Source organism: Oryza sativa, chromosome 12 (genome assembly GCF_034140825.1).
Source record: "Oryza sativa Japonica Group chromosome 12, ASM3414082v1".
Taxonomy (NCBI): domain Eukaryota; kingdom Viridiplantae; phylum Streptophyta; class Magnoliopsida; order Poales; family Poaceae; genus Oryza; species Oryza sativa.
The window spans coordinates 25,895,829-25,921,822 of NC_089046.1; the positions used below are offsets into that span (position 1 = coordinate 25,895,829).

A 25,994-nucleotide genomic window follows, 5' to 3' on the forward strand; every position below is an offset into this window, starting at 1 on the left:
TACCCGAGCGGTGGCGGCGGTGGACGCGAGGGGGAAGGAGGGCGGCTCACCGACGGCAGCAGCGGCGATGACGGCGGTGGCGACGGTGGCGTACGACGGCACAGAAGCGGCGGCACGGTGGCACAGGAGCGACGGCACGGCGGCGCGGGAACGGCAGCGCGGCGGCACGGGAACGGCGGCGCAGTGGAGAAGGGAGAGGGGAGAGGAAGGGGGAGATGGAGTGGAGAGAATGGGGGAGGGGGGATATTTATAGGGAAGAGGGGGAGAAGGAGAGGGGAGGGGCGGCGGGGCTGGGGGCGGCGCGCGGGGCTCGGCGCGGCTAGGTGTGACGGCGACGGCGACGCGAAGATAACGCGGCGCGGCAGCGGCGCGGGACGCGAGGCGGCGACGCGATGGGCGAGCGGCGCGCGGGGCGCGGGGCGCGAGGCGGCGCGCGGGGCGCGAGGCGACGGGACGGGGCGGCAGCGGCGACACGACGGGCGCGCGGTGCGGCGACGGGACGGTCGGTGACGGGCGCGAGGGCGCGCGGGACGGCGGGACAGCGGCGCGACGGGACGGGCGCGCGGCGCGGCGACGGGACGGTTGCACGGCGGCAGGTGGGCGTGCGGCGCGGCGACAGCGTGGCAGCGGCGGCGCAGGGCACAAGGCGGCGGCACGGGGCTCGAGGCGGCGGGACGGGGCGCGAGGCCGACGGCGACGATGGCGACGGCGATGGCGCGCGGCGCGTGATGACGGCGACGCGACGGCGACGCGGCGCGGCAGCGGCGACGCGATGGACGGGCTCGGGGTGGCTAGGGGCAGAGGTGGGAGAGGAGGGGGAAGGCTAGGGACCACATCGAACACCTTAGGCGCAATGAACAGTGACTTTTCCTATTTATCCCGATTTTAGTGTATTTTCCATCTAAATTTGATTCCACAATTCCTAATTTTACATATATGCATTTTACTCAATATTCGTGTTATCTTAACTAATGAATTCACCCTAGATTAATATTACTCATATTTTATTTTTATATAATTTATTTGAGTTTTAATTAGGGTTAATTCTTATTCCATCGCAATGAAATTTAATTGATCCAAATATGGTCGCGATAATATTTTATTTATTACTATCCACACCTAATCTTTATTTTTAATTTATATTTATTTTACCAATTTGTTTTTAAGGTTTATTTCTAATTAACTATTCTTTACTCACGATTAATAATCTTCGAGATCAACTCCAGATAAAATAGACGAATAAGATCGGCATGATGCAATTAGTTTAAAAAGTTTTTGAAAATCCGTATTTTTAGAGTTTTGGTTTTGTCGGTCGAATTTTCAGGGTGTTACAGCGCTCGGTGGAGGCCATGGTGGAGGCGGGTCGCAAGGCACACCGCCGGCACGCCTCACAGCTCGAGGCCCGTCGTAGGGACCTGGCGGAGATCGCCAGGGAGGTGGAGGAGGAGCGGGAGACTGCCCTCATCGCCACCGCCGTGCTCGACGAGGCGCGGAACGACCTCCGCCTCCAATACGGGAGCCGGGCGGCGGAGCTGGAGGAGAAGCTCGACGCCGCCCAGGGAGTCCTTGACGCCGCCGCTGCCCGGGAACGGCGGGCGGCGGAGAACGAGGCGGCGTCCCGGCGGCGCGAAGAGGCCCTTGAGGCTTGCGCCACGGCGCTGAAGGAGCGCGCCCGCGCCCTGGACGCGAAGGAGAGAGACCTGGCGGACCGCGAGGCCGCCGTCGCCACCCGGGAGGCAACACTGGCGGCGCACGAGGCCGCCTGCGCCGAAGAGGAGTCCGCACTCCGCTTCCGCGAGGACGCACTCACCGAGCGGGGGCGAGCTCTCGAGGAGGCCGAGGCCGCGGCGCAGCGGCTGGCGGACAGCCTGTTCCTCCGCGAGGCAGCGCGGGAGGAGCAAGCGCGCCGCAATCTGGAAGGCGCCCGCGCCGAAAGGGCCGCACTGGATCAGCGGGCCGCTGAGCTCGAGGCGCGGGCGAAGGAGCTGGACGGGAGAGCGCGCAGCGGCGGGGCGGCCGCGGGCCACGGCGACCTAGTCGCCCGCCTCGCAGCCGCCGAACACACCATCGCCGAGCTGCAGGGCGCGCTGGACTCGTCCGCCGGGGAGGTCGAGGCCCTCCGCTTGGCGAGCGAAGTAGGGCCCGGCATGCTTCGGGACGCCGTCTCCCGTCTAGACCGCGCCGGGCGGCAGGCGGGCCTCTGGGGCGGGCGGCACGCGAAGTACGCCGCCAACCAGGGGGGCCTCGCCCAGCGCCTCTCAGAGATGACCGGGGCCCTCAAGCGGCTTCCCGAGGAGCTCGAGGAGACGATCAAGTCATCCACGAGGGACCTCGCCCGGGGGGCGGTGGAGCTTGTACTGGCAAGCTGCCAGGCCAGGGACCCTGACTTCTCCCCGTGGGCAGCGCTGGAAGAGTTCCCTCCCGGAACCGAGGACGGCGCGCGCGCGCAGGTCCGGGACGCCGCCGACCACATCGTCCACAGCTTCGAAAGTACGGCCCCTCGGCTCGCGTTCGCGCTCGACTCCGACGAGGAGGGCGGTGACGACGGTGCGGACGACAGCGACGACGAGGCCGACGACCCGGGCGCGTCGGATTGAGCCCCCAGGCCCCCGCCAGTCTTAATAACTTTTGCTTCTTCTTCCGAGGCCTTCGGGCCCCCTTCTTGTATAGACTGATTTAATCTGTAATCAAGTAAAGAGGAAATTTCTGCGTCAGCTCTATTTGTTGTGTGTATGAGACGAGGATGGTCTGTGCCGCGGTCCTTCTGTGTCTTGGCTTGAACAAGGGCTCGTGCCCAGGTCCCAGCCTCAAACGGCGCGGGTCGGGGCTAGTGCCTGGGGAGATCCACGTGTCGAGACTGGCCAGGCCGGGAGCGCGGTGACCGAGGGTTATGGATGACCCGATTGTGGGCCTTTGCCGATTCCCCCCCGGAGTTCACCACGCCCCGGGGCACGGCTCGGTTCTGGGCCCCGTTTGGCGATTTTAGCCGGCCGAGGCCACCGAGGGCAGGGTCGAGCACGAGGGTGCTAATTCAAGCCAAGATTCTTCAAAAGGAAACGATGGCACAGACACAGTCCTCAGGAAATCGAAAATGCTTTTATTGAAGTACGGAAGAGAAAAAAGGTAAGTATATGCATGTGGTAGCCCCCGGCCAACCCTGCACGCCCGGGGGGGTGCGGGGTTGGCCCGAGCCCGAGACATGACACCCGACCCCCACTAGGGGTAGAAGCGACGAAGGTGTTCGATGTTCCACGGGTTAGGCAGCTCTGTGCCGTCGCCCGTGGCCAGCCGAACGGAGCCCGGCCGGGGGACGCCGATCACTCGATACGGACCCTCCCACATTGGTGAGAGCTTGCTCAGTCCAGCACGCGTTTGGACGCGGCGTAAGACGAGGTCGTCGACGCAGAGTGATCGGGCCCGGACGTGGCGCTGATGGTAGCGCCGCAGGCTCTGCTGGTAGCGCGCGGCTCGGAGGGCCGCGCGCCGCCTTCGCTCTTCCAAATAGTCGAGGTCGTCTCGGCGAAGCTGATCTTGATCAGCCTCACAATACATGGTGACCCGAGGGGACCTCAGGGTGAGCTCAGATGGGAGGACCGCCTCCGCGCCGTAGACGAGGAAGAAAGGCGTTTCCCCGGTTGCTCGGCTTGGCGTGGTTCGGTTCGCCCAGAGCACCGCTGGCAGCTCCTCGATCCACGAGTCGCCGTGCTTCTTGAGGATGTTGAAGGTCTTGGTTTTGAGGCCCTTGAGGATTTCCGCGTTGGCGCGCTCCACTTGGCCATTGCTTCTGGGGTGGGCGGGGGAGGCGAAGCAGAGCTTGATGCCCATGTCTTCGCAGTAGTCACCGAAGAGCTCACTAGTGAACTGGGTGCCGTTATCCGTAATGATACGGTTAGGCACCCCAAACCGAGCAGTGATGCCCCTGATGAATTTAAGGGCGGAGTGCTTATCGATCTTGATGACCGGATAAGCCTCGGGCCACTTAGTGAACTTGTCGACAGCGACATACAGATACTCGAACCCGCCCGGGGCCTGCCTGAACGGACCCAGGATATCGAGCCCCTAGACAGCAAACGGCAACGAAAGAGGTATGGTCTGCAGGGCCTGGGCCGGCTGATGGGTTTGCCTGGCGTGGAACTGGCACGCCCTGCACCGCCGGACCAGGTCGACCGCATCGTTGAGAGCCGTCGGCCAATAGAAACCCTGGCGAAAGGCCTTGCCAACCAAGGTGCGTGAGGCGGAGTGGGCTCCGCACTCGCCTTCATGGACATCGACGAGAAGCTCGACGCCTTGTTCCCGAGGAATGCACTTCAGGAGAACTCCGTTAGCCGCGCGCCGATAGAGGGTCCCTTCCACCAGCACGTAGCGCTTGGAGATGCGCCGGACGCGTTCACTCCCTTCGTGGTCCTCGGGTAGAGTCTTATCTGCGAGGTACGCCTGGATCTCAGTGGTCCAAGCAATCAATCTAGGGGAGCTGGGAGCGCTCCCCTCGGGTCCCGAGGCCTGGACTCCAACGGGCCTCGGGGGCCGTTCAGGCGCGTCCGTCTCCCCTAGGGGGTCGGGTCGCACCGACGGCTGGGCGAGCCTTTCTTCAAAGGCGCCCGGTGGGGTCTGGGCTCGCGAGGAAGCAAGCCTTGAGAGTTCGTCGGCGACCGCGTTATCCCGTCTGGGCACGTGCCGAAGCTCTATCCCGTCGAAGTGGCGCTCCATACGCCGCACCTGGCGCACGTAAGCGTCCATCTGCGGGTCAGAGCACCGGTACTCCTTACAGACCTGGTTAACGACCAACTGAGAGTCGCCTAACACCAGGAGGCGGCGGATCCCCAGTCCAGCTGCCACTCTGAGTCCCGCAAGGAGTCCCTCGTACTCCGCCATATTGTTGGTCGCCCGAAAGTCGAGGCGGACCAGGTATCAGAGGACGTCTCCGCTCGGCGAGGTCAACGTGACCCCCGCACCGGCGCCCTGAAGAGACAGGGAGCCGTCGAACTGCATCACCCAGTAGGCGGTGTGAGGCAGCTGCGAGGGGCCCGAGCTGGCCTCGAGGACGGAGACGGGCTCGGGAGCTGGGGTCCACTCCGCCACAAAGTCGGCGAGGGCCTGGCTCTTGATCGCGTGGCGTGGTTCAAAGCGCAAATCGAATTCAGAGAGTTCGATTGCCCATCTCACCACCCGTCCAGTACCCTCTCGGTTATGCAAGATTTGGCTGAGGGGGTAAGACGTAACCACCGTGACCCGATGCGCCTGGAAATAATGGCGCAACTTCCTCGAAGCCATCAGAATAGCGTAAAGCATCTTCTGGGCCTGAGGGTATCAGGTCTTGGCGTCCCGGAGGGCCTCACTAACGAAGTAGACAGGCCGCTGCACCTTTCGGCGTGGCCGATCCTCTTCGCCAGGGGCCGCATCTCCAGGGCGCTCTTCGTCCGAGAGGCCACGCGGGGCGCACTCGGCTTCTGTGCCGACGACCTCGGGGTCAGAGGGCGACAGGCGCGGCCTTCCCGCAGTGGCCCCGGGGCCATCCTGGGGGTCGGAGGCGCCTGGCACCGTCGGACAAGCAGGCGGAGGGCCAGCTCCGGCCATCGGGGGCCTTGGGCCGCCGTTCGGCTCGGGGGCCTCTCCACCCTGCTCTCTCCCGGGTCGAGTCGACGCAGGGTGGGGATGCGCGGAGTGAGGGTTGTCCTCGTCGCGCTCCACGACCAACGCCGCGCTGACCACCTGCGGGGTTGCCGCCAGGTAGAGTAACAACGGCTCATCTGGCTCCGGGGCGACCAGGACTGGGGGAGAACTGAGGTATGCCTTCAACTGAGTGAAGGCCCGCTCATCCTCCTCCTTCCAGGTAAACGGCCCGGAGCGTTTGAGGAGCTTAAATAGGGGTAGAGCCTTCTCTCCCAGCCTCGATATGAACCGACTTAGGGCGGCCATGCAGCCGGTGACGCACTGCACATCCCTAAGCTTGCTGGGGGGCGCATCCGCTCTATAGCTCGTATCTTCTCGGGGTTGGCCTCGATGCCTCGGGCAGAGACCAAGAACCCGAGAAGCTTGCCCGCAGGCACGCGGAACACGCACTTATCGGGGTTCAGCTTTATGCGGGCGGAGCGGAGACTTTCGAAAGTTTCCGCTAGATCCGAGAGTAAGGTCTCTTGGTTGCGCGTCTTCACAACCAAGTCATCAACATAGGCCTCAACATTGCGTCCTATCTGGCTACCCAAAGAAATTCGAGTAGTACGTTGAAAAGTAGGACCTGCATTCTTTAACCCGAAGGGCATTGTGGTGTAACAATAAGTTCCTATGGGGGTAATGAATATAGTTTTTTCCTCGTCCTCCCTAGCCATGCGAATCTGATGATAACCAGAGTATGCATCTAGAAAACACAAAAGGTCGCACCCCGCGGTGGAGTCGACAATCTGATCTATGCGTGGCAGGGGGTAAGGGTCCTTAGGACATGCCTTGTTAAGGTCGGTGTAGTCGATGCACATCCGAAGCTTGCCGTTCGCCTTGGGAACGACGACCGGGTTCGCCAGCCACTCCGGATGGATGACCTCACGGATGAATCCGGCCTCCAGAAGTCGCGCCACCTCCTCGCGGATGAAGGCTTGACGTTCCGGGGCCTGCCGCCGCACTTTCTGCCGGACCGGCCTTGCGCCCGGCCGCACGGCGAGACGGTGCTCAATCACCTCCCTGGGGACCCCGGGCATGTCCGCCGGTCTCCAGGCGAAGACGTCGGCGTTTGCCCGCAGGAAGGAGACGAGCGCGTCTTCCTATTTGTCGTCCAGAAGACCACCGATTCGTGTGGTCTTGGACGGGCCGTCGCCCAGGGCAACCTCCTTGACCGGGACCTCGTCGCACGTGACCATCCGCTGCCTTGGGGCGGCCGGGACGGAGGTGGCGAGCCTCTCGTCGCCACCCGCGGGCTTGGACGCCGCGGCGAGGTGGTCCGCGCGCTGCTCCATCTGGAGATAGGCGTAGTGGACCGCCGCCATGAACTTCACCAACGCGGGATTCCCCAGGACCGCGTTGTAGGGCAGACTGAGGTCCGCCACATCGAAGTCCACCCGCTCCGTGCGGAAGTTGGCGGAACCACCAAAGGTGACCGGGAGGTTGATATGACCCAGCGGCCAGGTGTGCCCCGGCGTCACACCGATGATCGGCTGGGACGGCCGGAGCACCATCCCCGGGGCCTTGATGGCGTCAAAGGCTGCGGGGGAAAGGATGTTGAGGGCTGCACCCCCGTCTATGAGGACACGCCCCAACTTCACATTGCAAATGGTGGGGGAAACCACCATCGCGATCTGTCCTCCCCGGGCAACGCACGGCGGGTGGTCGGTCTGGTCGAAGGTGAGGGCAACCTCCGACCACCGCGCCCGCCGCGTCGCCTCATGGGTAGGGGCCGCGGCCAGAAGCTCTCGCTTCATGGCCTTGAGGCTCCGGCGAGAAGCGTGAGCGCATGCTCCCCCATCGACGGTGGCGACGGTGGCCTCAGGCTCCTGGAACCCCAGGTCATCGTCGCCATCGTCGATGTCCTCGGCGGTGGCCTTCTGCTTGGCCTCACCTCGCCGGTTGCCGGCGGGAGCCGCCGGGGTCTTGCCCTCACGGCGCTCCTGCCTCTTCTCCTCCTCCCACTTCCTCGTCCGCTCAGCCAAACTTTTGACCGCGCGGCAGTCCGTGAGGTCGTGGAGGGGAGTGTTGTGCACGGTACACCACTTGCCGGTTGGGCGCTCCCTGCTGGGAGCGCCGGCCTCCTTCTTTTTGTCGCTTGCAGGCAACCCCTTTCGGGGGGCCTGCGAAGCGCCCTCGACGGCGAGGACATGACCCTCGTCGTCGGAACGGGCCGGCCCCTTCTTCCTCCTCCTGTCCCGCCGCCCTGACCGAGTGGCGGACCCGGGGGCGGCCGGAGCTGCCACACCAGAACCGGAGGAGTTCCAGGTCCAGGCCTCCTCCTTGCGAGCCACACGGTCCGCGAGCTCAAAAAGCTGCGCGGTGGTCTAGGGCTCCTTGGAGGCGATCTTCTCGAGCATGCGGTTGTGCCGCACGCCCCCCCTGAACGCGTAGATCACCGCGTGTGCGGGGATGCACGGTATGGTGTTGCGGACTTGACAGAACCGCTGAATGTACGAGCGAAGAGACTCATCGTCCCTTCGCTGTACCGCATGCAAGTCCGCTTCTTCGCCTGGGCGTGGATATATGCCCTGGAAGTTCGTGGTGAACTGCTGGCACAAATCCTCCCAAGAGTGGACCGACGCGGGTGGCAAGTTCATTAGCCAACCCCGCGCCTGACCCTTCAGGGCCATGGGGAAGAAATTCGCCATGACCCTGTCGTCACCCCCGGCGGCCTCGATCCCGGTCGTGTAGATCTGGAGAAACTCGGCGGGGTTGACGCTTCCGTCGTATTTTTCGGTGATGGTGGGCCGGAACCTTGGGGGCCAACGGACGTTCCGAAGGCTCGCCACAAAGGCTCGACAGCCGGCACCGCCAACCGGGGACACGGGGGGCCGGCCCCCGTGCCCGGACCGAAGTGGCGCTCCGGACGAGGAAGCGCCCTCCGTTGCGTGGGCGGCGCGACGAGTGTCGCGCCGGCACTCGATATCGAGGCGGGCATCCGGCCCCCCACGCACATCTTCTTGGGTCGGAGGCGTTGACGAGGGAATGGCGGACGAACGGCGGGTAACGGCCGCCGCTCGCCGCACCCTCCGCCTCGACGACGTGGAGCCGGCGGCGGCAGCGCCAGAGGCCTCGGTGGCGGAGGACCGCCCGCCGGCGCCTAGGCGCTGCTGCGCCGTCATGACCAAGTCGGCCACATCATCCAGCCAACGTCGGGCTGGAGTCTCTGGATCGGGGACGACGGGCGGGTGACGCAGGAGCGCGCCCGCAGCCTGGAGCGCGCCCTGGGGCGTGCCGCCATCGCCGTAGACGAGGCGGCGACGCGCCCCGTCTCGCTGCCCTCCCCCGTCGCCCGCGGGCGGCGAAGTCGCGGATCCTCCGAACTCCCCGAGCGCCTCCCCCCGCCCAAGATTTCGGCGAGAGGGGCACGGTGGGGTGCGAGCCCGACGGCGCGGGTTCTGCTCCCCGTCGTCACCGCTAGCGTTCGGAGAGAAGTTGTGCGCCACTGCCCGTTCGGCCATTGGGCTGAGCGGGAGAAGCTTCGCGCACACGAAAGAGGACGAGGGCTTAGAAAAACACGCGCGCCCCCTACCTGGCGCGCCAGATGACGGAGCGTGGGGCTCCTCACCGGGAGACCGCGCAGGCCCCCCTTTGCCGGTTCGGCCGGGGGCGCTAAGTGAGGTTCTTCGCCCTCGATCTGAGGAACGTCAGCGAGAAAGGAAATGCACAAGACCCGGGCGACGTAGACAGGTTCGGGCCGCTGAGAAGCGTAACACCCTACTCCTGTGTTCTGGTGGATCTGTGAGTGAAGGAATCCAGAGAACCGAGAGCGAGAGAGAGTTCAGGCTCTAGAAACCATTCGCCAGAGTCCCAACTCCCCTCCTCTCTTCTCCTCTTTCTTTCTTTTTTTTCTTTTCTTAGGCCTGGGCCTCCTTTTTATCTGGTCAGGGGTCACCACATGGGCCTCTAGCTGCCTAAGAAGGGAAACATGCTTTTTACAATGAGGGCTAGTCTACAGCCGGAAATGACCTCTGACAAGCAGAGCACACGCCTCCTGCCCCGCTCGCCCGCTTTTCCGGTGGACGCCCATTTCAACCTTCATTTAATGGCCAGCGACTTCCTTGCCATACTTGCACTGAAGCCTGGAATGGATCTGACCGGGACTGACATACCAACTCCTGGAGTTGGCACGCCGGCTCCGGCTAGGGACGAGAGCCAGGAAGCTTTCATCATTCCGACGGGACGGGGCGAGGCGTGTGACAGGCCGCCTGTTGCCACCTAACCCGCGATCTGACCGGTCTGTGACCGGTCACTCACCGCGACCGGTCACGGACCGGATAAGCGTGAGCTACGCCGCATTAAATGCGGCGTGGCGCGCTCGTCCAACCTGCTATAAATGCGGTTAGGTGAACCCGCTGTGCTCACCTAACCCACACACGTGGCGCCAAAACCACAGGGGGTCGGGGCGCCCCAGCCCTCGGGGCCGAAACGGGAGCGGCCCGACCCCTCGGGGAGACAGAGGGAGGGGTGGCCACGTCACCTTCGGGCCCGACCCCCCCGAGGGGGTCAGGCCACGTGGGTGACCGCGGCTACCCAAGCCTCTAGTCACGATACCCCCGGCCCCATGTCACCGACACCCTTGTTGCCCTGTTTTGTAAGCAACGAACTCGTCCCAATGATCCCTTAGCTTTAGGAATACGTCGAAGTTCGGTGTTAGTCCCTTCAAGATGTATTTCTTGTAGAAATCTCACTTGAAGCTCTGAAACTGTTCTGCCATTTTCTTCAGAGTCCACTGTTTCACTATGTTCTCCGTACCCGCGGGTAGCGTGAACGTCTCGAGCATTGTGGTCCACAGCATCTCTTTCTCTGAGTCCGGGACAAAGCTGTCATTATCCCCGCGTGCCCTTGTTTTGCGCCAGTACACCGTGCTGACAGGCACGTTGTCCCTCACAACCCAACCGCTGTGGCATACAAAATTCTTGGCTGCTTCTGCCGGGGCACTAGGTCGGCCGTCTTCGTCCACCTCAGCTATGATGTGCCGACCCTCTATCTTCTTCACGGCACCTCGTTGTCCGCGTGCCCTCTTCTGTCCAGCCGAGGGATGACTTCCACTAGCCTCCTCCGCATCGTTCCCCTCCTTGTTCCCCTCCGCATCCCTCTCCACATTCCCCTCCTCGTTCAAGTACTGGTTTGGATCGTTGTTCCCCTCTTCTTCGTTCCAGTACTGGCTGCTTCCCTCTGCGATTGTATCGTATAGTATCTGTTCCTCATCGCGATCAGCCATCTGTGCATACAAAAAATATTTGTTAGATATATAGGATGTATTTGCTAACCGTATGTTGGTGGAGAAGACGAGGGCGCACCGGGAATATATATACCCTCAGATCTTTAGTCCCGGTTGGTGAGAACAACCGGGAGTAAAAATATCTTCACTCCCGGTTCATAACAACAACCGGGACTAAAGAATCTTTAGTCCCGGTTGTTGTTATGAACCGGGAGTGAAGATATTTTTACTCCCGGTTGTTCTCACCAACCGGGACTAAAGATCTTTTCCCGCTATTTCCAAATTCTTTTTAAACCCGGTTAGGGTTAGGAACCGGGACTAAAGATAATAGCAGCTGTGTCTTGAATTTCATTGCATATGTGTTTCTAAAATAGTAAATAATGCATTACAATTATTTAAAGTCGAACAATTGATGATAAAACCTTCGAAAAATTATTGTAATATGTAGTAGAATACGTGGATAATATATAATAAGCACATGAATGATTTAAAATTGTTAAAAATTCTAATAATCATATATAAATAGCACATGCATGATTTAAAATTAATACAAAATCTAATAATCATATATAATTAGCATATCATGATATTAAATTGTTGAAAATTCTAATTAACATATGTAAATACCACATGCATGATTTTAATAAAAAATCTAATAATCATATATAACTAGCATATCATGATATTAAATTGTTGAAAATTCTAATTAACATATGTAAATACCACGTGCATGATTTAAAACCTTTAAAAATTCTAATAATCATATATAACTAGCATATGGATGATTTTAATTTGATTAAAATTCTAATAATCATACATAATTAATAAAAAATCTAATAATCATATATAACTAGCATATGGATGATTTCAATTTGATAAAAATTCTAATAATCATACATAATTAACATATGCCATACAACAATTGATTTATATGGATATTCAGTACATCCAACATAGTTTACATCGTGTACAGAACAATTACGGCAATACATTGGCGGTGACGGTTGACCGCACGTACTTTCTCCTCACTATTGTTCCTTCCTTGTGATCGCTACGTGAGTAAGGGGTGTCTTCATTTGATAGGAGGATGTCAATCGTCACCGTGAAAGGGGGTTGCCCATCAAACTGATCGTAATCCTCGTCAGTCTTATCCTCCACTCCGATGATTTTTCTTTTTCCTGGGAGAACCACGTGGCGCTTCGGCTCGTCAGGCCCTTTGCCCTTTTTTCCTTTGCTAGACATGTCCTCGACGTAGAAAACTTGGGTTACATCATTGGCAAGGACAAAAGGTTCGTCCGAGTATCCAATCTTGTTAAGGTCAACCGTTGTCATCCCACTGTCATCAATCGTTACGCCTCCACCAGTCAACCTAGCCCATTGGCACCGGAACAGAGGGACCTTGAGAGGTCCATAGTCAAGTTCCCATGTCCTCGATGGCACCGTAATACGTGTCAGTTGTACCATCGTGTCCCATGGCATCGATACAAACAACACTGTTCTGGTTCGTGCTCTTCATGTCTTGGGCCCTTGTGTAGAATGTGTACCCATTTCATATCCCTGGAATATCACGATCGAGCCAGATGGTCCCCTCGCCAGGAAGGCTAGTTGTTGGTTAATCGTCTCGTTACCCATGAGATGTTGTCGCAGCCACGTGGAGAAAGTATCAATGTGATGCCTTGTAATCCATGCATCGGACTTACCGATGTTTCTGGCGCGAACTAGAGCCAAGTGCTCCTCGATGTAGGGAGCCACCAATGAGGATTGTTGCAGAACCGTGAAATGGGCTTTACGGAATAAATTGTTGTCTACCGTCATTATTGCTTTCCTTCCAAGAGTTCCCTTTCTTCCTTCATGGCGTGATTCAGGTACCCCGATTGGGCGAAGGTCTTCGATAAATTCTACGCATAATTCAATGACCTCCTCTGTTCTATACCCCTTGGCGATGCTTGCCTCTGGACGAGCACGGTTACGAACATACTTCTTCAGAACGCCCATGTACCTCTCAATAGGAAATATGTTGTGTAGGTACACAGGACCGAGAATACCGATCTCTTTGACAAGGTGACAAAGCAGATGCGTCATTATATTGAAAAATGAAGGTGGAAATATCAACTCAAAGCTGACAAGATATTGCACCACATCATTTTGCAGGGCTTCTAATCTATCAGGATCGATGACCTTCTGCGAAATTGCGTTCATGAAAGCACATAGCTTTGTTATTGTTGCCCGGACATTGTCTGGGAGGATACCCCTTATTACAACTGATAGCAGCTGTGTCATCAACACGTGACAGTCATGAGACTTTAGATTTGTGAACTTCTTCTCCTTCGTGCTTATTATTCACTTTATATTCGTGGAGTATCCAAACGGTACCTTGATGCTCTCCAAGCATTCAAACATACTTTCCTTCTCTGCCTTGCTAATAGTGTAGCTGGCTGGACTCAAGTAATGGCTTCCTTTCTCCTTTGGTTCCGGGTGAAGGTCACCGCGTTGTTCCATATGCTTCAGATCATTACGTGCTTCCAGTGTATCTTTCGACTTTCCATATACACCTAGGAAGCCAAGAAGGTTTACGCAAAGATTCTTAGTGAGGTACATCACATCGATTGCATGGCGGACGTCTAAGAATTCCCAATAGGGTAACTCCCAAAATATAGAGTTCTTTTTCCACATCGCCGCGTGACCATCTTCGCTCTCTATAGGCTGGCTGCCAGGCCCCTTTCCAAACACTACTTTAAGATCTTTAACCATAGCAAACACTATATTCCCGCTGCGATGTTTAGGCTTCGTACGGTGGTCCGCCTTATGTTCAAAGTGCTTGCCTTTCTTCCGTACCGGGTGGTTTGCTGCAAGGAATCGACGATGACCCATGTACACAACCTTCCTACAGTGCTTAAGATACGTACTTTCTGTTTCATCCATACAGTGACTGCAAGCCTTGTACCCCTTGTTGGACTGCCAGGATAGGTTGCTAAGTGCAGGCCAATCGTTGATGGTTACGAATAGCAGCGCTCGTAGGTTAAACTCCTCCTGTTTGTCCTTATCCCACACGAGGACACATTCCTTCTTCCACAACAGTTTAAGATCTTCGACCAGTGGTCTTAGGTACACATCGATATCGTTACCAGGTTGCTTGGGGCCTTGAATTATAATCGGCATCATTATGTACTTCCTCTTCATGCATAGCCACGGGGGGAGGTTGTAGATACACATCGTAATGGGCCAAGTGCTATGGCCGCTGCTCATCTCTCCAAAAGGATTCATGCCATCCGTACTTAAACCAAACCGTATGTTTCGTGCATCCTTTCCAAAGTCTTTAAATTTTCTGTCGATGTTTCGCTACTGCGAACCATCGGCGGGGTGTCTCAGCATCCCGTCCTGTTGACGCTCTTCAGCGTGCCATCGCATCATTCTAGCATTCCCCTTATTCCTGAACAAACGCCTTAGCCGTGGTATTATAGGGAAATACCACATCACCTTAGCAGGAATTCTCTTCTTCGTTAGCTGCCCGTCAACTTCTCCTGGATCATCTCGTCTAATCTTGTATCGTAGTACTTTGCAAACAGGGCATGCTTCTAGGTTCTCGTACTCCTCACCGCGATATAGGATACAATCATTCGGACATGCGTGAATCTTCCGAACTTCCAGTCCTAGAGGGCAGACTATCTTCTTGGCCTCGTACGTTATCTCGGGCAATTTGTTTCCCTCCGGAAGAATGTTCTTGACGAGTTTCAATAAATCGCCAAATGCCTTGTCACTAACACCATTTTTTGCTTTCCATTGCAAGAACTCCAGAGTGGTATCCAACTTTTTGTGCCCCTGCTCGTAACCTGGGTACAACGATGTTCTGTGGTCCTCTAACATCTTGTCCAATTTATGGGCCCCCTTTTCACTTTCGCAATCCTCCTTGGCGTCCTGCAACATCTGACCAAGATCATCCGCAACGTTGTTACCATCAGCATCCCTTTCCTCCTCGCCCGTTTGATTTCCTTCAAATCCAGCGTACTGAGCAAAGTCCAGAATATTATCGTCTTCCACTTCATCTTCTTCCATTTCAAAACCTTGCTCTCCGTGGGATGTCCAACAATTATAGCTTGGCATGAACCCCGACTCAAACAAGTGGAAATGAATAGTCCTGAATGCAGAATACTCTTTCTGATTCTTACACTTATTGCATAGACAACAAATAAAACCCTTTTGCCTGTTAGCTTCGGCCACTCTCAAAAAATAATGCACGCCGTCAATAAACTCTTTGGACCGCCGGTCAGCGTACATCCATTGCCGATCCATCTACATGACATGAAAAAAAATCGTACACACATAATTATTCGTACAATAATGACAGTCATACAATAATTATAAAATAATTACAAACTCTTTCAACAGTCACACAATAATGACATATCATTATTTATACAAAAATTATGAAATATTACACCAAATAATTATATATTTACTATTTATAAAGTTTTAAACTAATATTAATGTGTTGTATTTATTTTAATTTTTCATTTTAGTTTGTTTTCTATTATTCAAGATTAACTTTCACTATATTTTCCTTCTCAACTATTTTATAAAACCTTCTTTAGCAAATAAACTAAATTTCTATATATTCTTTCTTCCCCACACAAATTTTCTCTCTCATCAACTAACAACAAAATTTTGGAGACAAAAAAGTGTGCAAAACATAGCTCCAAATGTAATATGAAAAAAAAAACATTGAAGGATGAAGTTGCTAACCTTTTAGGCACCTCCGATTTGTATATAATCGCCAAAATAAATTCACTAGAAATTTTGGCATGACCTCCCCTCTTTTTTTGAAGAAATTTTGAAGCTTGCTCGGGCTGGAGGAGGAAGAAGACATATATATAGGGGTGGGACTAAAGATGATCTTTAACGGGCATCTTTAGTCCCGGTTTTTGTTGCAACCAGGACTATTGTGGAATTAGCCTGACCGACGAAAGATGGTTTCTCCACCATTGGTATGTAGGTATCACATGTATCACATGTATACGTACAAGCTAGCTACTTAGCTAGCGTATGTAATACTCCCTCCTTCCCAAAATGTTTGAAGCCGTTGACTTTTTAAATATATTTGACCGTTCGTCTTATTCAAAAATTTTTGTGAAATGTAAAACTATATGTATACATAAAAGTATATTTAACAATAAATCAAATGATAGGAAAAGAATTAATAATTACTTAAATTTTTTGAATAAGATGAATGGTCAAACATTTTTAAAAAAGTCAACGGAGTCAAACATTTTGGGATGGAGGGAGTACAATGCAGTAGTAGATGATCGATCGAGTTTAATTAGGTGTTAGCTAGCTAGGGCTGCGTAAAGGTCAGGTCAGTAACGCATGGAGCACTCGATCGTCGTCGTCTTCCTCAGCTCTCATCTCCGGCGGCCTTTTAAACTCTTTGCTGCTTGCGCTACATGCACCGCATCCTGCCATCCTCCATGCATGATCAAGGTTAACATCAATAACATCAATAATATCTCTCTCGATTTCTTTCCCCAAAAGAAATCTCTCTCTCTCTAACCCGGAAAAAAATTATACGGCACCAGGTGCTACAATATACGCACCTATTAATTAACAGATGGAAATTAAACATGTGTGTTGGACAACAAATATCAAAGCATCATCTTCTCCCTCTCTACTTTCCTTTCAAATTTTCTTCTCTGAGACATGATTAGGCCTCTCTTGGAGGGATCAGTTGTCGGATGATACTTATTTTCAGTTTAGGAAACAAAAACAAATTTTTTGGAGAGATTATACGTAATCTCTTGGTAGCAATCTTGTTGTAAATCCTCTAATGACGGCTGACAGAGTAGATTATATTAATACTAGAACATATGTAGCTCAAGCACCTGACATCAGTAAGATGAGACCAAAAGTTGCAACGCTCGTCATCGACAAGGGCAGTAGTACAGTACAATGGCGAATCAAGGTTGTCGGCCGGAGGATTTACAACAAGATTGCGCAAGGATCGATGCCAGGTCTCATCGACCTATTTTGTTGGTCATTGGTGAACGTCTCGAAGGATCAAAAATATTTGCCTATTGATTTTCTTTTCTAGCTAGGGCGATTCAACGAAGATATATATATTTGATCAAGATGAACCACATGCATAAAATTGATTAGAGTAGATATATATGATCAAGATGAACCGCATGCATAAAATTGATAAGAATAGATATATTTGATCAAGATTAACCGCGGGCATAAAATCGACCGTGCCAGCCCAAGCGGTGGCCGTTCATCACTGTTCGGAGAAGAAAAACTGAAAAGAAAGAAGAAGAAGATAATGCTTTGAGATTTGTATTCCAACACGTGTTTCCATCGGGTAAGCGGATGCCGTAAATATATTGTAGCACCTAGTACCATATAATTTCTTTTTCACTCTCGCCCTGTTTGCATGGCAGAGTTGTAACTTTTAGAGGTAGAGCCGAGGCAAATAGTTTTTAGGTCCATCTAAACAAAGAGTGTATATTAGCAGACTAAAATGCTCTCACAAAACGACTAGAGATGCAGGGCTTAGGTTTAGATTGGTTTATAACTTTACTCCATACCTTAAATTTAGAAGTTTGAGTCCTGCCAAACAAATTCTAGTCGTCGGTCTAGCTAGAGTCTTCGTCGGTGAAGAACCCAGCTGTTTCAGTATCTTCGCGATTCATGAATGACACTACTGCATGCCAGCCTTCTAGCTACTTCCTCCATTTCACAATGTAAGACTTTCTAACATTACCCACATTCATATAGATGAATGTAGGCAATGCTAGAAAGTTTTACATTGTGAAACGGAGGGAGTAGCTTAATTAAATCCACGTGGCAGCTAGCTAGCTAGCTACGGTATGAACGCAAGCATCCACTGGTGTGCAGGTCTCGCAGTATATATAGGGAGAGCTATAGGGCGCCAGTATTAGTGTTGTACAAGCTAGCTAGACCAAGTACGTTAAGCTGCTTAATTAGTGCGTAGCGCAGTTTTCACACACACACTCACACTCACACTAGTATTCATGGATCGTCAAGATACTGAAGCAGCTGGGTCCTTCACCGGCGACGACTCCGGCCAGACCGCCGCAATCGCCGCCGCCGCCGCCGCCGCCGTGGAGAACGATGACCTCTCCTACATGCTGCGTGGATTTGACTACTACACGTATGGCAGCTACTACTTCTGTCACTCATTTTGCATCGCAAAGCCTACATATATCTACTACTTCTGTTTCCAAATGAATGACGTTGATTAGTGCAATTTTGAACTAACCGGCGTCAAACAAAAAGAAACGGAGAGATATATAGTTTGGGTAGAAATAAAAAGGACGAACTATGTATATATTATGATATATCATGCACAAAGCATATATACATTATTAGTAGTGCTGCTAGCTCCAACTATATGAGCATTTCCCTTTCAAAATTAATAACAGTATAGTAGTACTATATGAGCATGAAATTAATCTATAGGAAGAGAAATTTCGCGTCCCTTGATTTGTATATATAGTGCATATAATTTGGTCAAAATCTTGGAAGTTTTTGATTGTCTGAAAACGATCAAAATCAATACTACAAATTGAGATGTTTTGTCTGATCGTATAAATCCTACAACGAATTGAATGTGACATATATATGTGGTACTATGTGCATTAATTTTGACTGGTCATGAATTACAGTAGTTGGAAACAAATTAACGCAAGAATGAGATGTTCTATACAAATTGATGGTCATGAGATGCATGTACTGCTGCTGCTGCTGCTGCTATATATACTAGCTGCATGCATGGGATCAGCAAGCATATGTACTTTATCCAGCTCTACGTGTCAAGCCGTTAAGTCGATGTGCGTGCATACATATATATATATGTCTTTCTCATGTTCAGAAGTAGTGAAGATCTCTTCGAGTTGATGCATGCGGCAAGGAGGAGGAGGAGCCTGCAGCTTCAACCAGCCGCCGCCGCTACTGCCGCCGGCGGGAATCATTGTGCCAGGGACGACGACGACGACGTTACTGCCGGAGCAGCCAGTAGTTGATGATCATCTCCCAGCTGCTGCTGCTGCTCCTCCATCGGAGGAAGAGATGGCGGCGTGGCTGTATCCGATCGTCGGTGGCCACCAAGTCGCCGCCGGCGGGTGGCTGTCGCCGGAGGCTGGGGATGACCGGCGAGCCGCACCGCCGGCGCCGGAGAAGAAACAGATGGACAACATGCCGGCGGTGGCATCGCCGACGATGAACAAGGTGCGTGTAATATATATCATTCCATTAATTAATTTAGACATGTCTATATGTGTGATATGATTGAACATGATCAGAGTAGAACATCTATATACATTAAACATTAATGTTGAGTGAGAAAGAAGCGAAACTGAAAATTGGATCGAGTGCAGCTAATTCTCCATCAAAGATTTAATTTACTTAAACAAGTCGATCATATCAGTAGTTAATCAATTTCTCTTCGAACCTACCCTTTCTCACGCTTATTAATTAATAAGCTGTTTAGTGAACCATATCTCAGCTGATCTCTGTACATTAATTCTTGAACTGATCACTCTGAATCTCTGACATCGTAATATATCACAGGACGAAGCAAGCGACGACTCCGGCGAGAGGAAGAAGAAGAAGAAGAAGGCATCATCAGCGGCAGGAAAAGCAAGCAGGCATCGCCACGCTGCAGGAGCTCACAACCTTACAGAAAAAGTGGGGATTCGATCAATGAATTCTTGTATATATGCACGCATATCCATCCATCCATCTAATTAATTGATCGAAATTTCTGGATGCATCTGTAGAGGCGGAGGTTCAAGATAACTGAGAGGTTCAGGACGCTGCAACGTCTCGTCCCAGGATGCGATAATAAGGTAAATGATGCAATAAGGATCAGATCAACCAGTAGAAAAACATTCAGTAATTTTTTTTTGGGTAAATGATGCCCTCTTGTTTTCTTTAAATTTCATTGCAGCGAGATACTTATGAAAATTTTAAAACATAGATCAATATATATGCATATATCATTACACAAATTTGCAGGTTTAAATTTGAAAAGAAGAGATAAATATGGCTGTGAACAATATACGTATTTACCCTCAAAACCCTAAGAAAAACAATATACGTATTTAGATTTTAATTTGTTCCTAATTTTATGTCAACTTGTTTTTTGGATAATGAATTTTTTTTATTTCAACTTGTATAGGTAGAATTTAGCTATTTATATATCTTTTCATGCGATTTAACTTAATTGAACTTAGAATTAATAACAAATGAAATTAAGAACGGATTATTACAATTTAATCAATATAGGATATAGATGTATCGTCATGCATCGTGAGTAGTGGACCAAACTAAATGACTAAACTGAAAATTTGTCGCATGCATGCGTACGTGCATTCTCTAAATCAGAATCGATGAATTATAATATATAATATGTTGTGTCGTCTGAGTCGTAAGTTTCTTTAGTGAAAATTTTCAAATTCACTAAAATTTTTAAATGTAACCATATCATAACTAAAATATAAATACATTTTAACTAATCTGTAACTGTTCTTTAACTACATGCATAACTATGATATAGTAAAAACTTGTATTCAACTAACGTTTGATTAATTGGCTACCACTTGGAGTCTAGAATCTTACGCATGACATGTGTGAAATTAGATTTCTTTCCAGCGATTATTTTGTCTTGATGCACGAATCTTAAGACCATCCGATAACCACGAAACTAGAACTTTGGGAGGAAAAAAAAACTTGCGGAAGTTTTCTATCGATTCCTTCACTGAGTACTGACACGGCCGGCATCCATGGCGATGGATGGATGGATGCGTCCATAAATTTCAGTCGAACCAGGCGTCAACGCTGGACCAGACAATCCAGTACATGAAGTCGCTGCAGCACCAGCTCGAGGCCACGTCCGCCGTCGGCTCGCCGGCGGCGGCGGTTCTGTACCCCGCCGCCGTGCACCCGCAGTCGTACATGCATCCACCGGCGCCGCCGCCACCGGTGGCCGGAGCGGCGGCGCCGGTCACGATGGCGCCGATGCCTGCCGGGATGGTTCTTGCTGCTGCTCCTCCGGGGGCGGCGCCGCCGCCCGGCCCTCCGGCGACGATGATGCCGTTCGGAGCTATGCTCCCTTACCCTCCCTACCCGGAGGTGCTGCTGCCGCCGCCGCCGGCGACGCTGTACGGACGGCCGCCGGCCGCCGCTCCCAGCGTTGCAGCTCGTCGACATGGATCCACCAGCGGCGGCGGCAGAATTAGCAAGAGCAGTAGCAGCAGCCTGCGCAAGGAATTGTAATTGCATGGTATGTGTAGAAATTAATTAGTGAGCATCCTTAAATTAATTCGAGTTGATAATAAAACTCCAAGAACTAGTACATATTTTATGCATTGTTGTGTTCCTTAATTACTTGGCTCTTTTTTTTTCGGATGCCATAACAAACACGCGTGCAAGAGTGAATCTGAAGAGAGAAAAATAAAATCAGCCAAATCATGCTTCAAACCGGGGATATATTTCGTTGTCAAAATTGAAGTGACTTCAATTGGGAGAATATAATTGGCCATTTCATTCAGAGCCTTCTTACTCTTCGTCATGATCATACCTGCAACCATGTTATGTGTGATTGTTAATTAATTTTGGATTCCATCAACCGGAACCTCAACTGTATAATTAGTTAATTTATTGTACAAAGAAAAAAAGTGCATGAGCACTAGTAGTCTCGAAGTATGTATGCTCAGGGTTGTACTACTCGATCCTTTCCAAAAATGTTTGACGTTTGAACTAACCAACGTCAAATATAAAAATAATAAAGGGAGTAATAATGTTAAAGGAGTTGACTAATCTTAGTGCCATGAATGTTTAAGGGGGACTAATAGAACTTGAAGAATACCAAATTAAATGAAGATATCTGAGGATTAATTCATGTGTCTGATAGTACTTGCAAGTTGCAACTGCTGGAATAGCTTACTTCAACGCCGGGGAGAAGAAGGTGGAGCGCGCTGTTCATCATTCCCTCGAGGTTGGGATTGGAATTCGGTGACATTCCCCCGTGACATTCTCGGTGATATAGAGTCACCGACATGTGGGTCATGTCACTGAATCTGCGTCCTCGAGGTTGCCTAGGCCACTCTTGGCTGAATCTGAAAACACTGTAAAGAAATTAGCAATAGACTGGCTGCAATGACGCCAAGGATCATGGAAAATACTACTTCCTCCGTTTCACAATGTAAATCATTCTAGCATTTCCCATATTCATATTGATGTTAATGAATTTCATATTAATGTTAATGAATCTAGATAGATATATATGTCTAGATTCATTAACATCAATATAAATGTGGGAAATATTAGAATGACTTATATTGTGAAACGGATTGAGTACTTCTGTTAATGCATGGATATGTGCTATTGGAGTGTTAGTGTATGTGTTCACCGTGTTATCTGCACTGAAAATTGTGATATGTGTGTGTAATTAAGGTGTCAATGCTAATAAAAACTATTCATCAGCATTTTTTCCTCGGAATTATTCCGCATCACGCATAGGAAGCAAAAGTAGATGGAGGGAGTACTACGGACCATCGTTCTTATGGTGTTTCCAATATATGTTTACACACATAGTTTTGTTTTAGTGGATAGCATGAGATGTGCACACAAGAGAGTGTGTTGCACTATACTCCGATCCCTCTATCCCAAAATAAACAAACCTCATACTGATGTGTTAACATTTTAATACAATGATTCTAGTAGATAGATTCATTGACGCATTCTAGTACGAGGTTGATTTATTATGATACGACGAGAGTATGTACATTAGCGAACCAAGTTCCAAACATAGTCTTCATGTGTAAACCACGTACGTGAGAGGTTTGGATGTATATATAAGCCAGAGAAGAAATTTCCCAAAAACTAATTTGTCACTTTCCCATTGTCCAATATAGTGTCTAAGATTGTTCCATACCAATTCCGCAATACGGGCCGCGCGCAACAATTAATACATAACTAACCTATTTATTAACCCTTTATTATTGTAATATAACCTGCAACACAACTAGGTACGTAGCTAGGATGATAAATAGTTACAGGGAAATGGTTAGCAACACATGTATATATATGTACACTGCTTTACAAAAAATGATTTTTTGCATGCACCAGTATTTTATTTTAATTTACGGGTATATCACTAAAACAATAATGATGAGGAGCTCCTGTGATCTAAAGGTGCCTGCGATTTTCGCAAGCAGTTACATGTGGAGTTGTAGAGATCCACATTCTGAGTAGCATATACAAGGTATGTGCTACTTTCTCCGTTTTACAATGTAAGACTTTTTAGCATTGTCCACATTCATTTAGATGTTAATGAATCTATATATATATGTATGTGTTTAGATTCATTAACACCTATATGTATGTGGGCAATGCTAGAAAGTCTTACATTATAAAACGGAGGGAGTACCTTCGTCCCAGAATAATTGTAATTTTATGTTGTTTAGCCTATATTAAGGTTTAAGAAGAAAACTATAATGCTCCTTATTATTAAATGGTATATATGTAAAAGTGGGAGGGTAGTTGAGGGTAAAATAGTGAGAAATTTGAATGAAAAGTGATTAGTGTGGGCATTAGTACTCTATTTGTGACAACTATATTGGGACAAATTTAAATCCTAAAAATACAATTATTATAGAACAGAGGTAGTACTACAACAATTATATGGCTCACATCTATCCCTAATAATCAGGAGGTTTGCACCTCAAAATTAAGGTGTGGTAAAAATCTAGTACGTTTAATTTGATGCATGCACAGATCGTGTGATATGCCACATCGGTTTGCTATATATTAGGTTCCACTAAGAGATAAAGAAAAAAGCTAACTTAACTTTCTTTCTTTTTTTTTTTAAACCTAAGCCAGCATTGCTTGTTTTATATTAAGAGAGGGAGAAACTGTACAAACAAGAGACAATGACCCAGTTTACAAGGGAAACTGGGCCCGAAAACCATACAGCTGCACGGTTAATTATGGGGAACCGCTGAAACCCAATAAACATAAAAAAGCATGGGACGTAACTACACAACTAACAACAACAACAACAGCGGAGCCCAAAAGCAGGACATTGTTGCCAAGCTAAACACAAAAGTGACACAACAGCTCCGACATCACAAAGAGGTGTTATCGTTGCCGAGCTAGCCGCCCAAGCGACCCAGCAGCGCCGACTTCACCACCGCAACAACACTGAAGCCACGAAAGCCGCCAAAGCGAAAGCAGCTCCGACATCCACAATGGACATCAGCCAAGCGTCGCTGCACCCCAACAGCGAGCAGCTCCGACTTCATCCGCAGAAGCAACCGAAAAGTGTGTCGCCCACCACAGAACGAAGTGGACCCAAGAGGCTTAGGCCTCGAAAACACCAAGGAAAGAAAGCTTTTGAACCGAAGAGACCATCAATAGTCATCGATGTAAAAGAATTTCCCTGAAGCGACGCCCCCAAGGAGGACACGATGCGTAACGCCGCCGCCGCTCGTCCGAAGCCGGAGCAAGGTTTTCACCTGGAAATTTATGGGGGCAAATGGGAGAGCGCCATGACAACGCATTCAAGAAGGGAAACGGCGCGGCGTCGTCGTCATCGAACCGGCCAAAGGCACGGCAAGGCTTTCGCCAGCGTCTACACATTACCCACACAAGCACCTCCACATCGACGACCACACAATAGTCCACGACGTCTCACAAGCAGTCAACCCTCGATGCAATCTACCATCACCCACACTCCTCTGCTGCATCGACCAGAACCGGCCAAGGCGGCCAAGGGACCGGTCGTCGAAACTCGGCTAGCCACCGTCGCCACAAGCGCCCGCAGCCCTGCTGCACCGCCGCCAAGGCCGGTGGGCGCAGCTGGAGGCTGCCACCGCTCCGCCCCCTGGATCATTTGGGACTTCCATATTGAAAGGAATATAATTTTTCCCCCAGATTTCGTCGTATACAAATATATGAAAACAAGTCCAATTTGCAATTTTGGATTTCCCGATATTCCTATCAATACTCTGGCTTTCAAGACCGACTCTTTGAACTACTCAGACTTCCATGCATCCATGTGCTTTGCTATAGCGAAAGTTACCATTAGAGCAGGTACAATAGCAGGCTATTAGCCAGCTATAAACATATTTTAATGAGATAAACGATGAGAGAGAAGAGCAGCGGCCCCTATAAATTTGTAGCCAGCTGCAGTACGGACTCCAAGACACAATGTGTTTATGACAGGTGGGACCATATATTAATAGTATAGTAAGCAACTATTGTATGAATTGGCCATTATATTGGCTATAGATGAATTAGAGCTACTAATGGGCTATACTATTGAACATTACGTCATATCGGTCCACGTGTATAGGTTGGAAGGTTTTTTCTCCTAAAAACTATCGAATGTTTCTGTAGGTAAACCACCGAAACTATCGAATGCGTTGTAGGTATAAACCGAAGCCATGCTGCGTATGTAGACGTGGCAGGCACATGCCTACGTGGCACGTTCATCGTCTACGTGGGCAGCACGTACGGTTCCCGGGCCTAGGTAGATTTTGGTGGCTTTGTGTCCTTTCCTCGCCACGCGTCCCCTTACCTTGGCACGCTCGCGCGGCGACGAACGTACTGGCCGCCGATGAGACCACCAACTCGATCGCTTGCAATTGCACACGACTTCGACGCCGCCGCCGCCGCCGCCTTTCTTTACCGGCATGTCGACGTCAGGCAAAATTTAATAGCTTAGCTAGCTAGATCCATATCAGTCGACCGTGAGGTGACGGAGACGATCATCGCCGCCGGCGGCCACGGAGAAGACGACGACGACGACGACGATCGATCCCGTCATGCCCACGCCCTATATATGACCTCTACATGACGTAAGTAAATCAGAGCTTGTTTGCGCACGCACGTGTTCGATCGATTGATGATCCATGCGGTCAGCGAACTGGCCGGCCTGCTGGAGGTGGTCCCGCGGAGATGGTAATCTCGCCGGCGGTGGCGCCGCCTCCACCTCGGCCTCCGCTGCTGGGACAGTCGTCGTCGTCGCCGGTGACGACGATACCAACGAGCAGTAGTGCAGCTACGAGTACATATTCCAGCGGAGGTCAGCCGCTGGGCCGGA

At 50.9% G+C, this 25,994-nt stretch overlaps 2 protein-coding genes and 1 pseudogene across 2 annotated transcripts; 2 read left to right on the forward strand and 1 right to left on the reverse strand.

The window, feature by feature from the left end:
• Window positions 1-291: 291 nt before the first annotated feature.
• On the forward strand, window positions 292-2,978 carry LOC136354692 (uncharacterized). The gene is made up of 2 exons (XM_066306216.1): window positions 292-803; window positions 1,325-2,978. Exon 2 carries the CDS (start codon window positions 1,350-1,352, stop codon window positions 2,595-2,597), a length of 1,248 nt encoding a protein of 415 aa, XP_066162313.1. The 5' UTR covers window positions 292-803; window positions 1,325-1,349; the 3' UTR covers window positions 2,598-2,978.
• A 7,890-nt stretch (window positions 2,979-10,868) lies between these two features.
• On the reverse strand, window positions 10,869-14,350 carry LOC136354610 (uncharacterized; annotated as a pseudogene).
• Window positions 14,351-18,787: 4,437 nt separating this feature from the next.
• LOC107277594 (transcription factor APG) lies at window positions 18,788-21,163 on the forward strand. Its single transcript, XM_015763829.2, has 4 exons — window positions 18,788-19,114; window positions 19,457-19,573; window positions 19,666-19,734; window positions 20,708-21,163. Exons 1-4 carry the CDS (start codon window positions 18,788-18,790, stop codon window positions 21,161-21,163), a joined length of 969 nt encoding a protein of 322 aa, XP_015619315.2.
• Window positions 21,164-25,994: the final 4,831 nt, after the last annotated feature.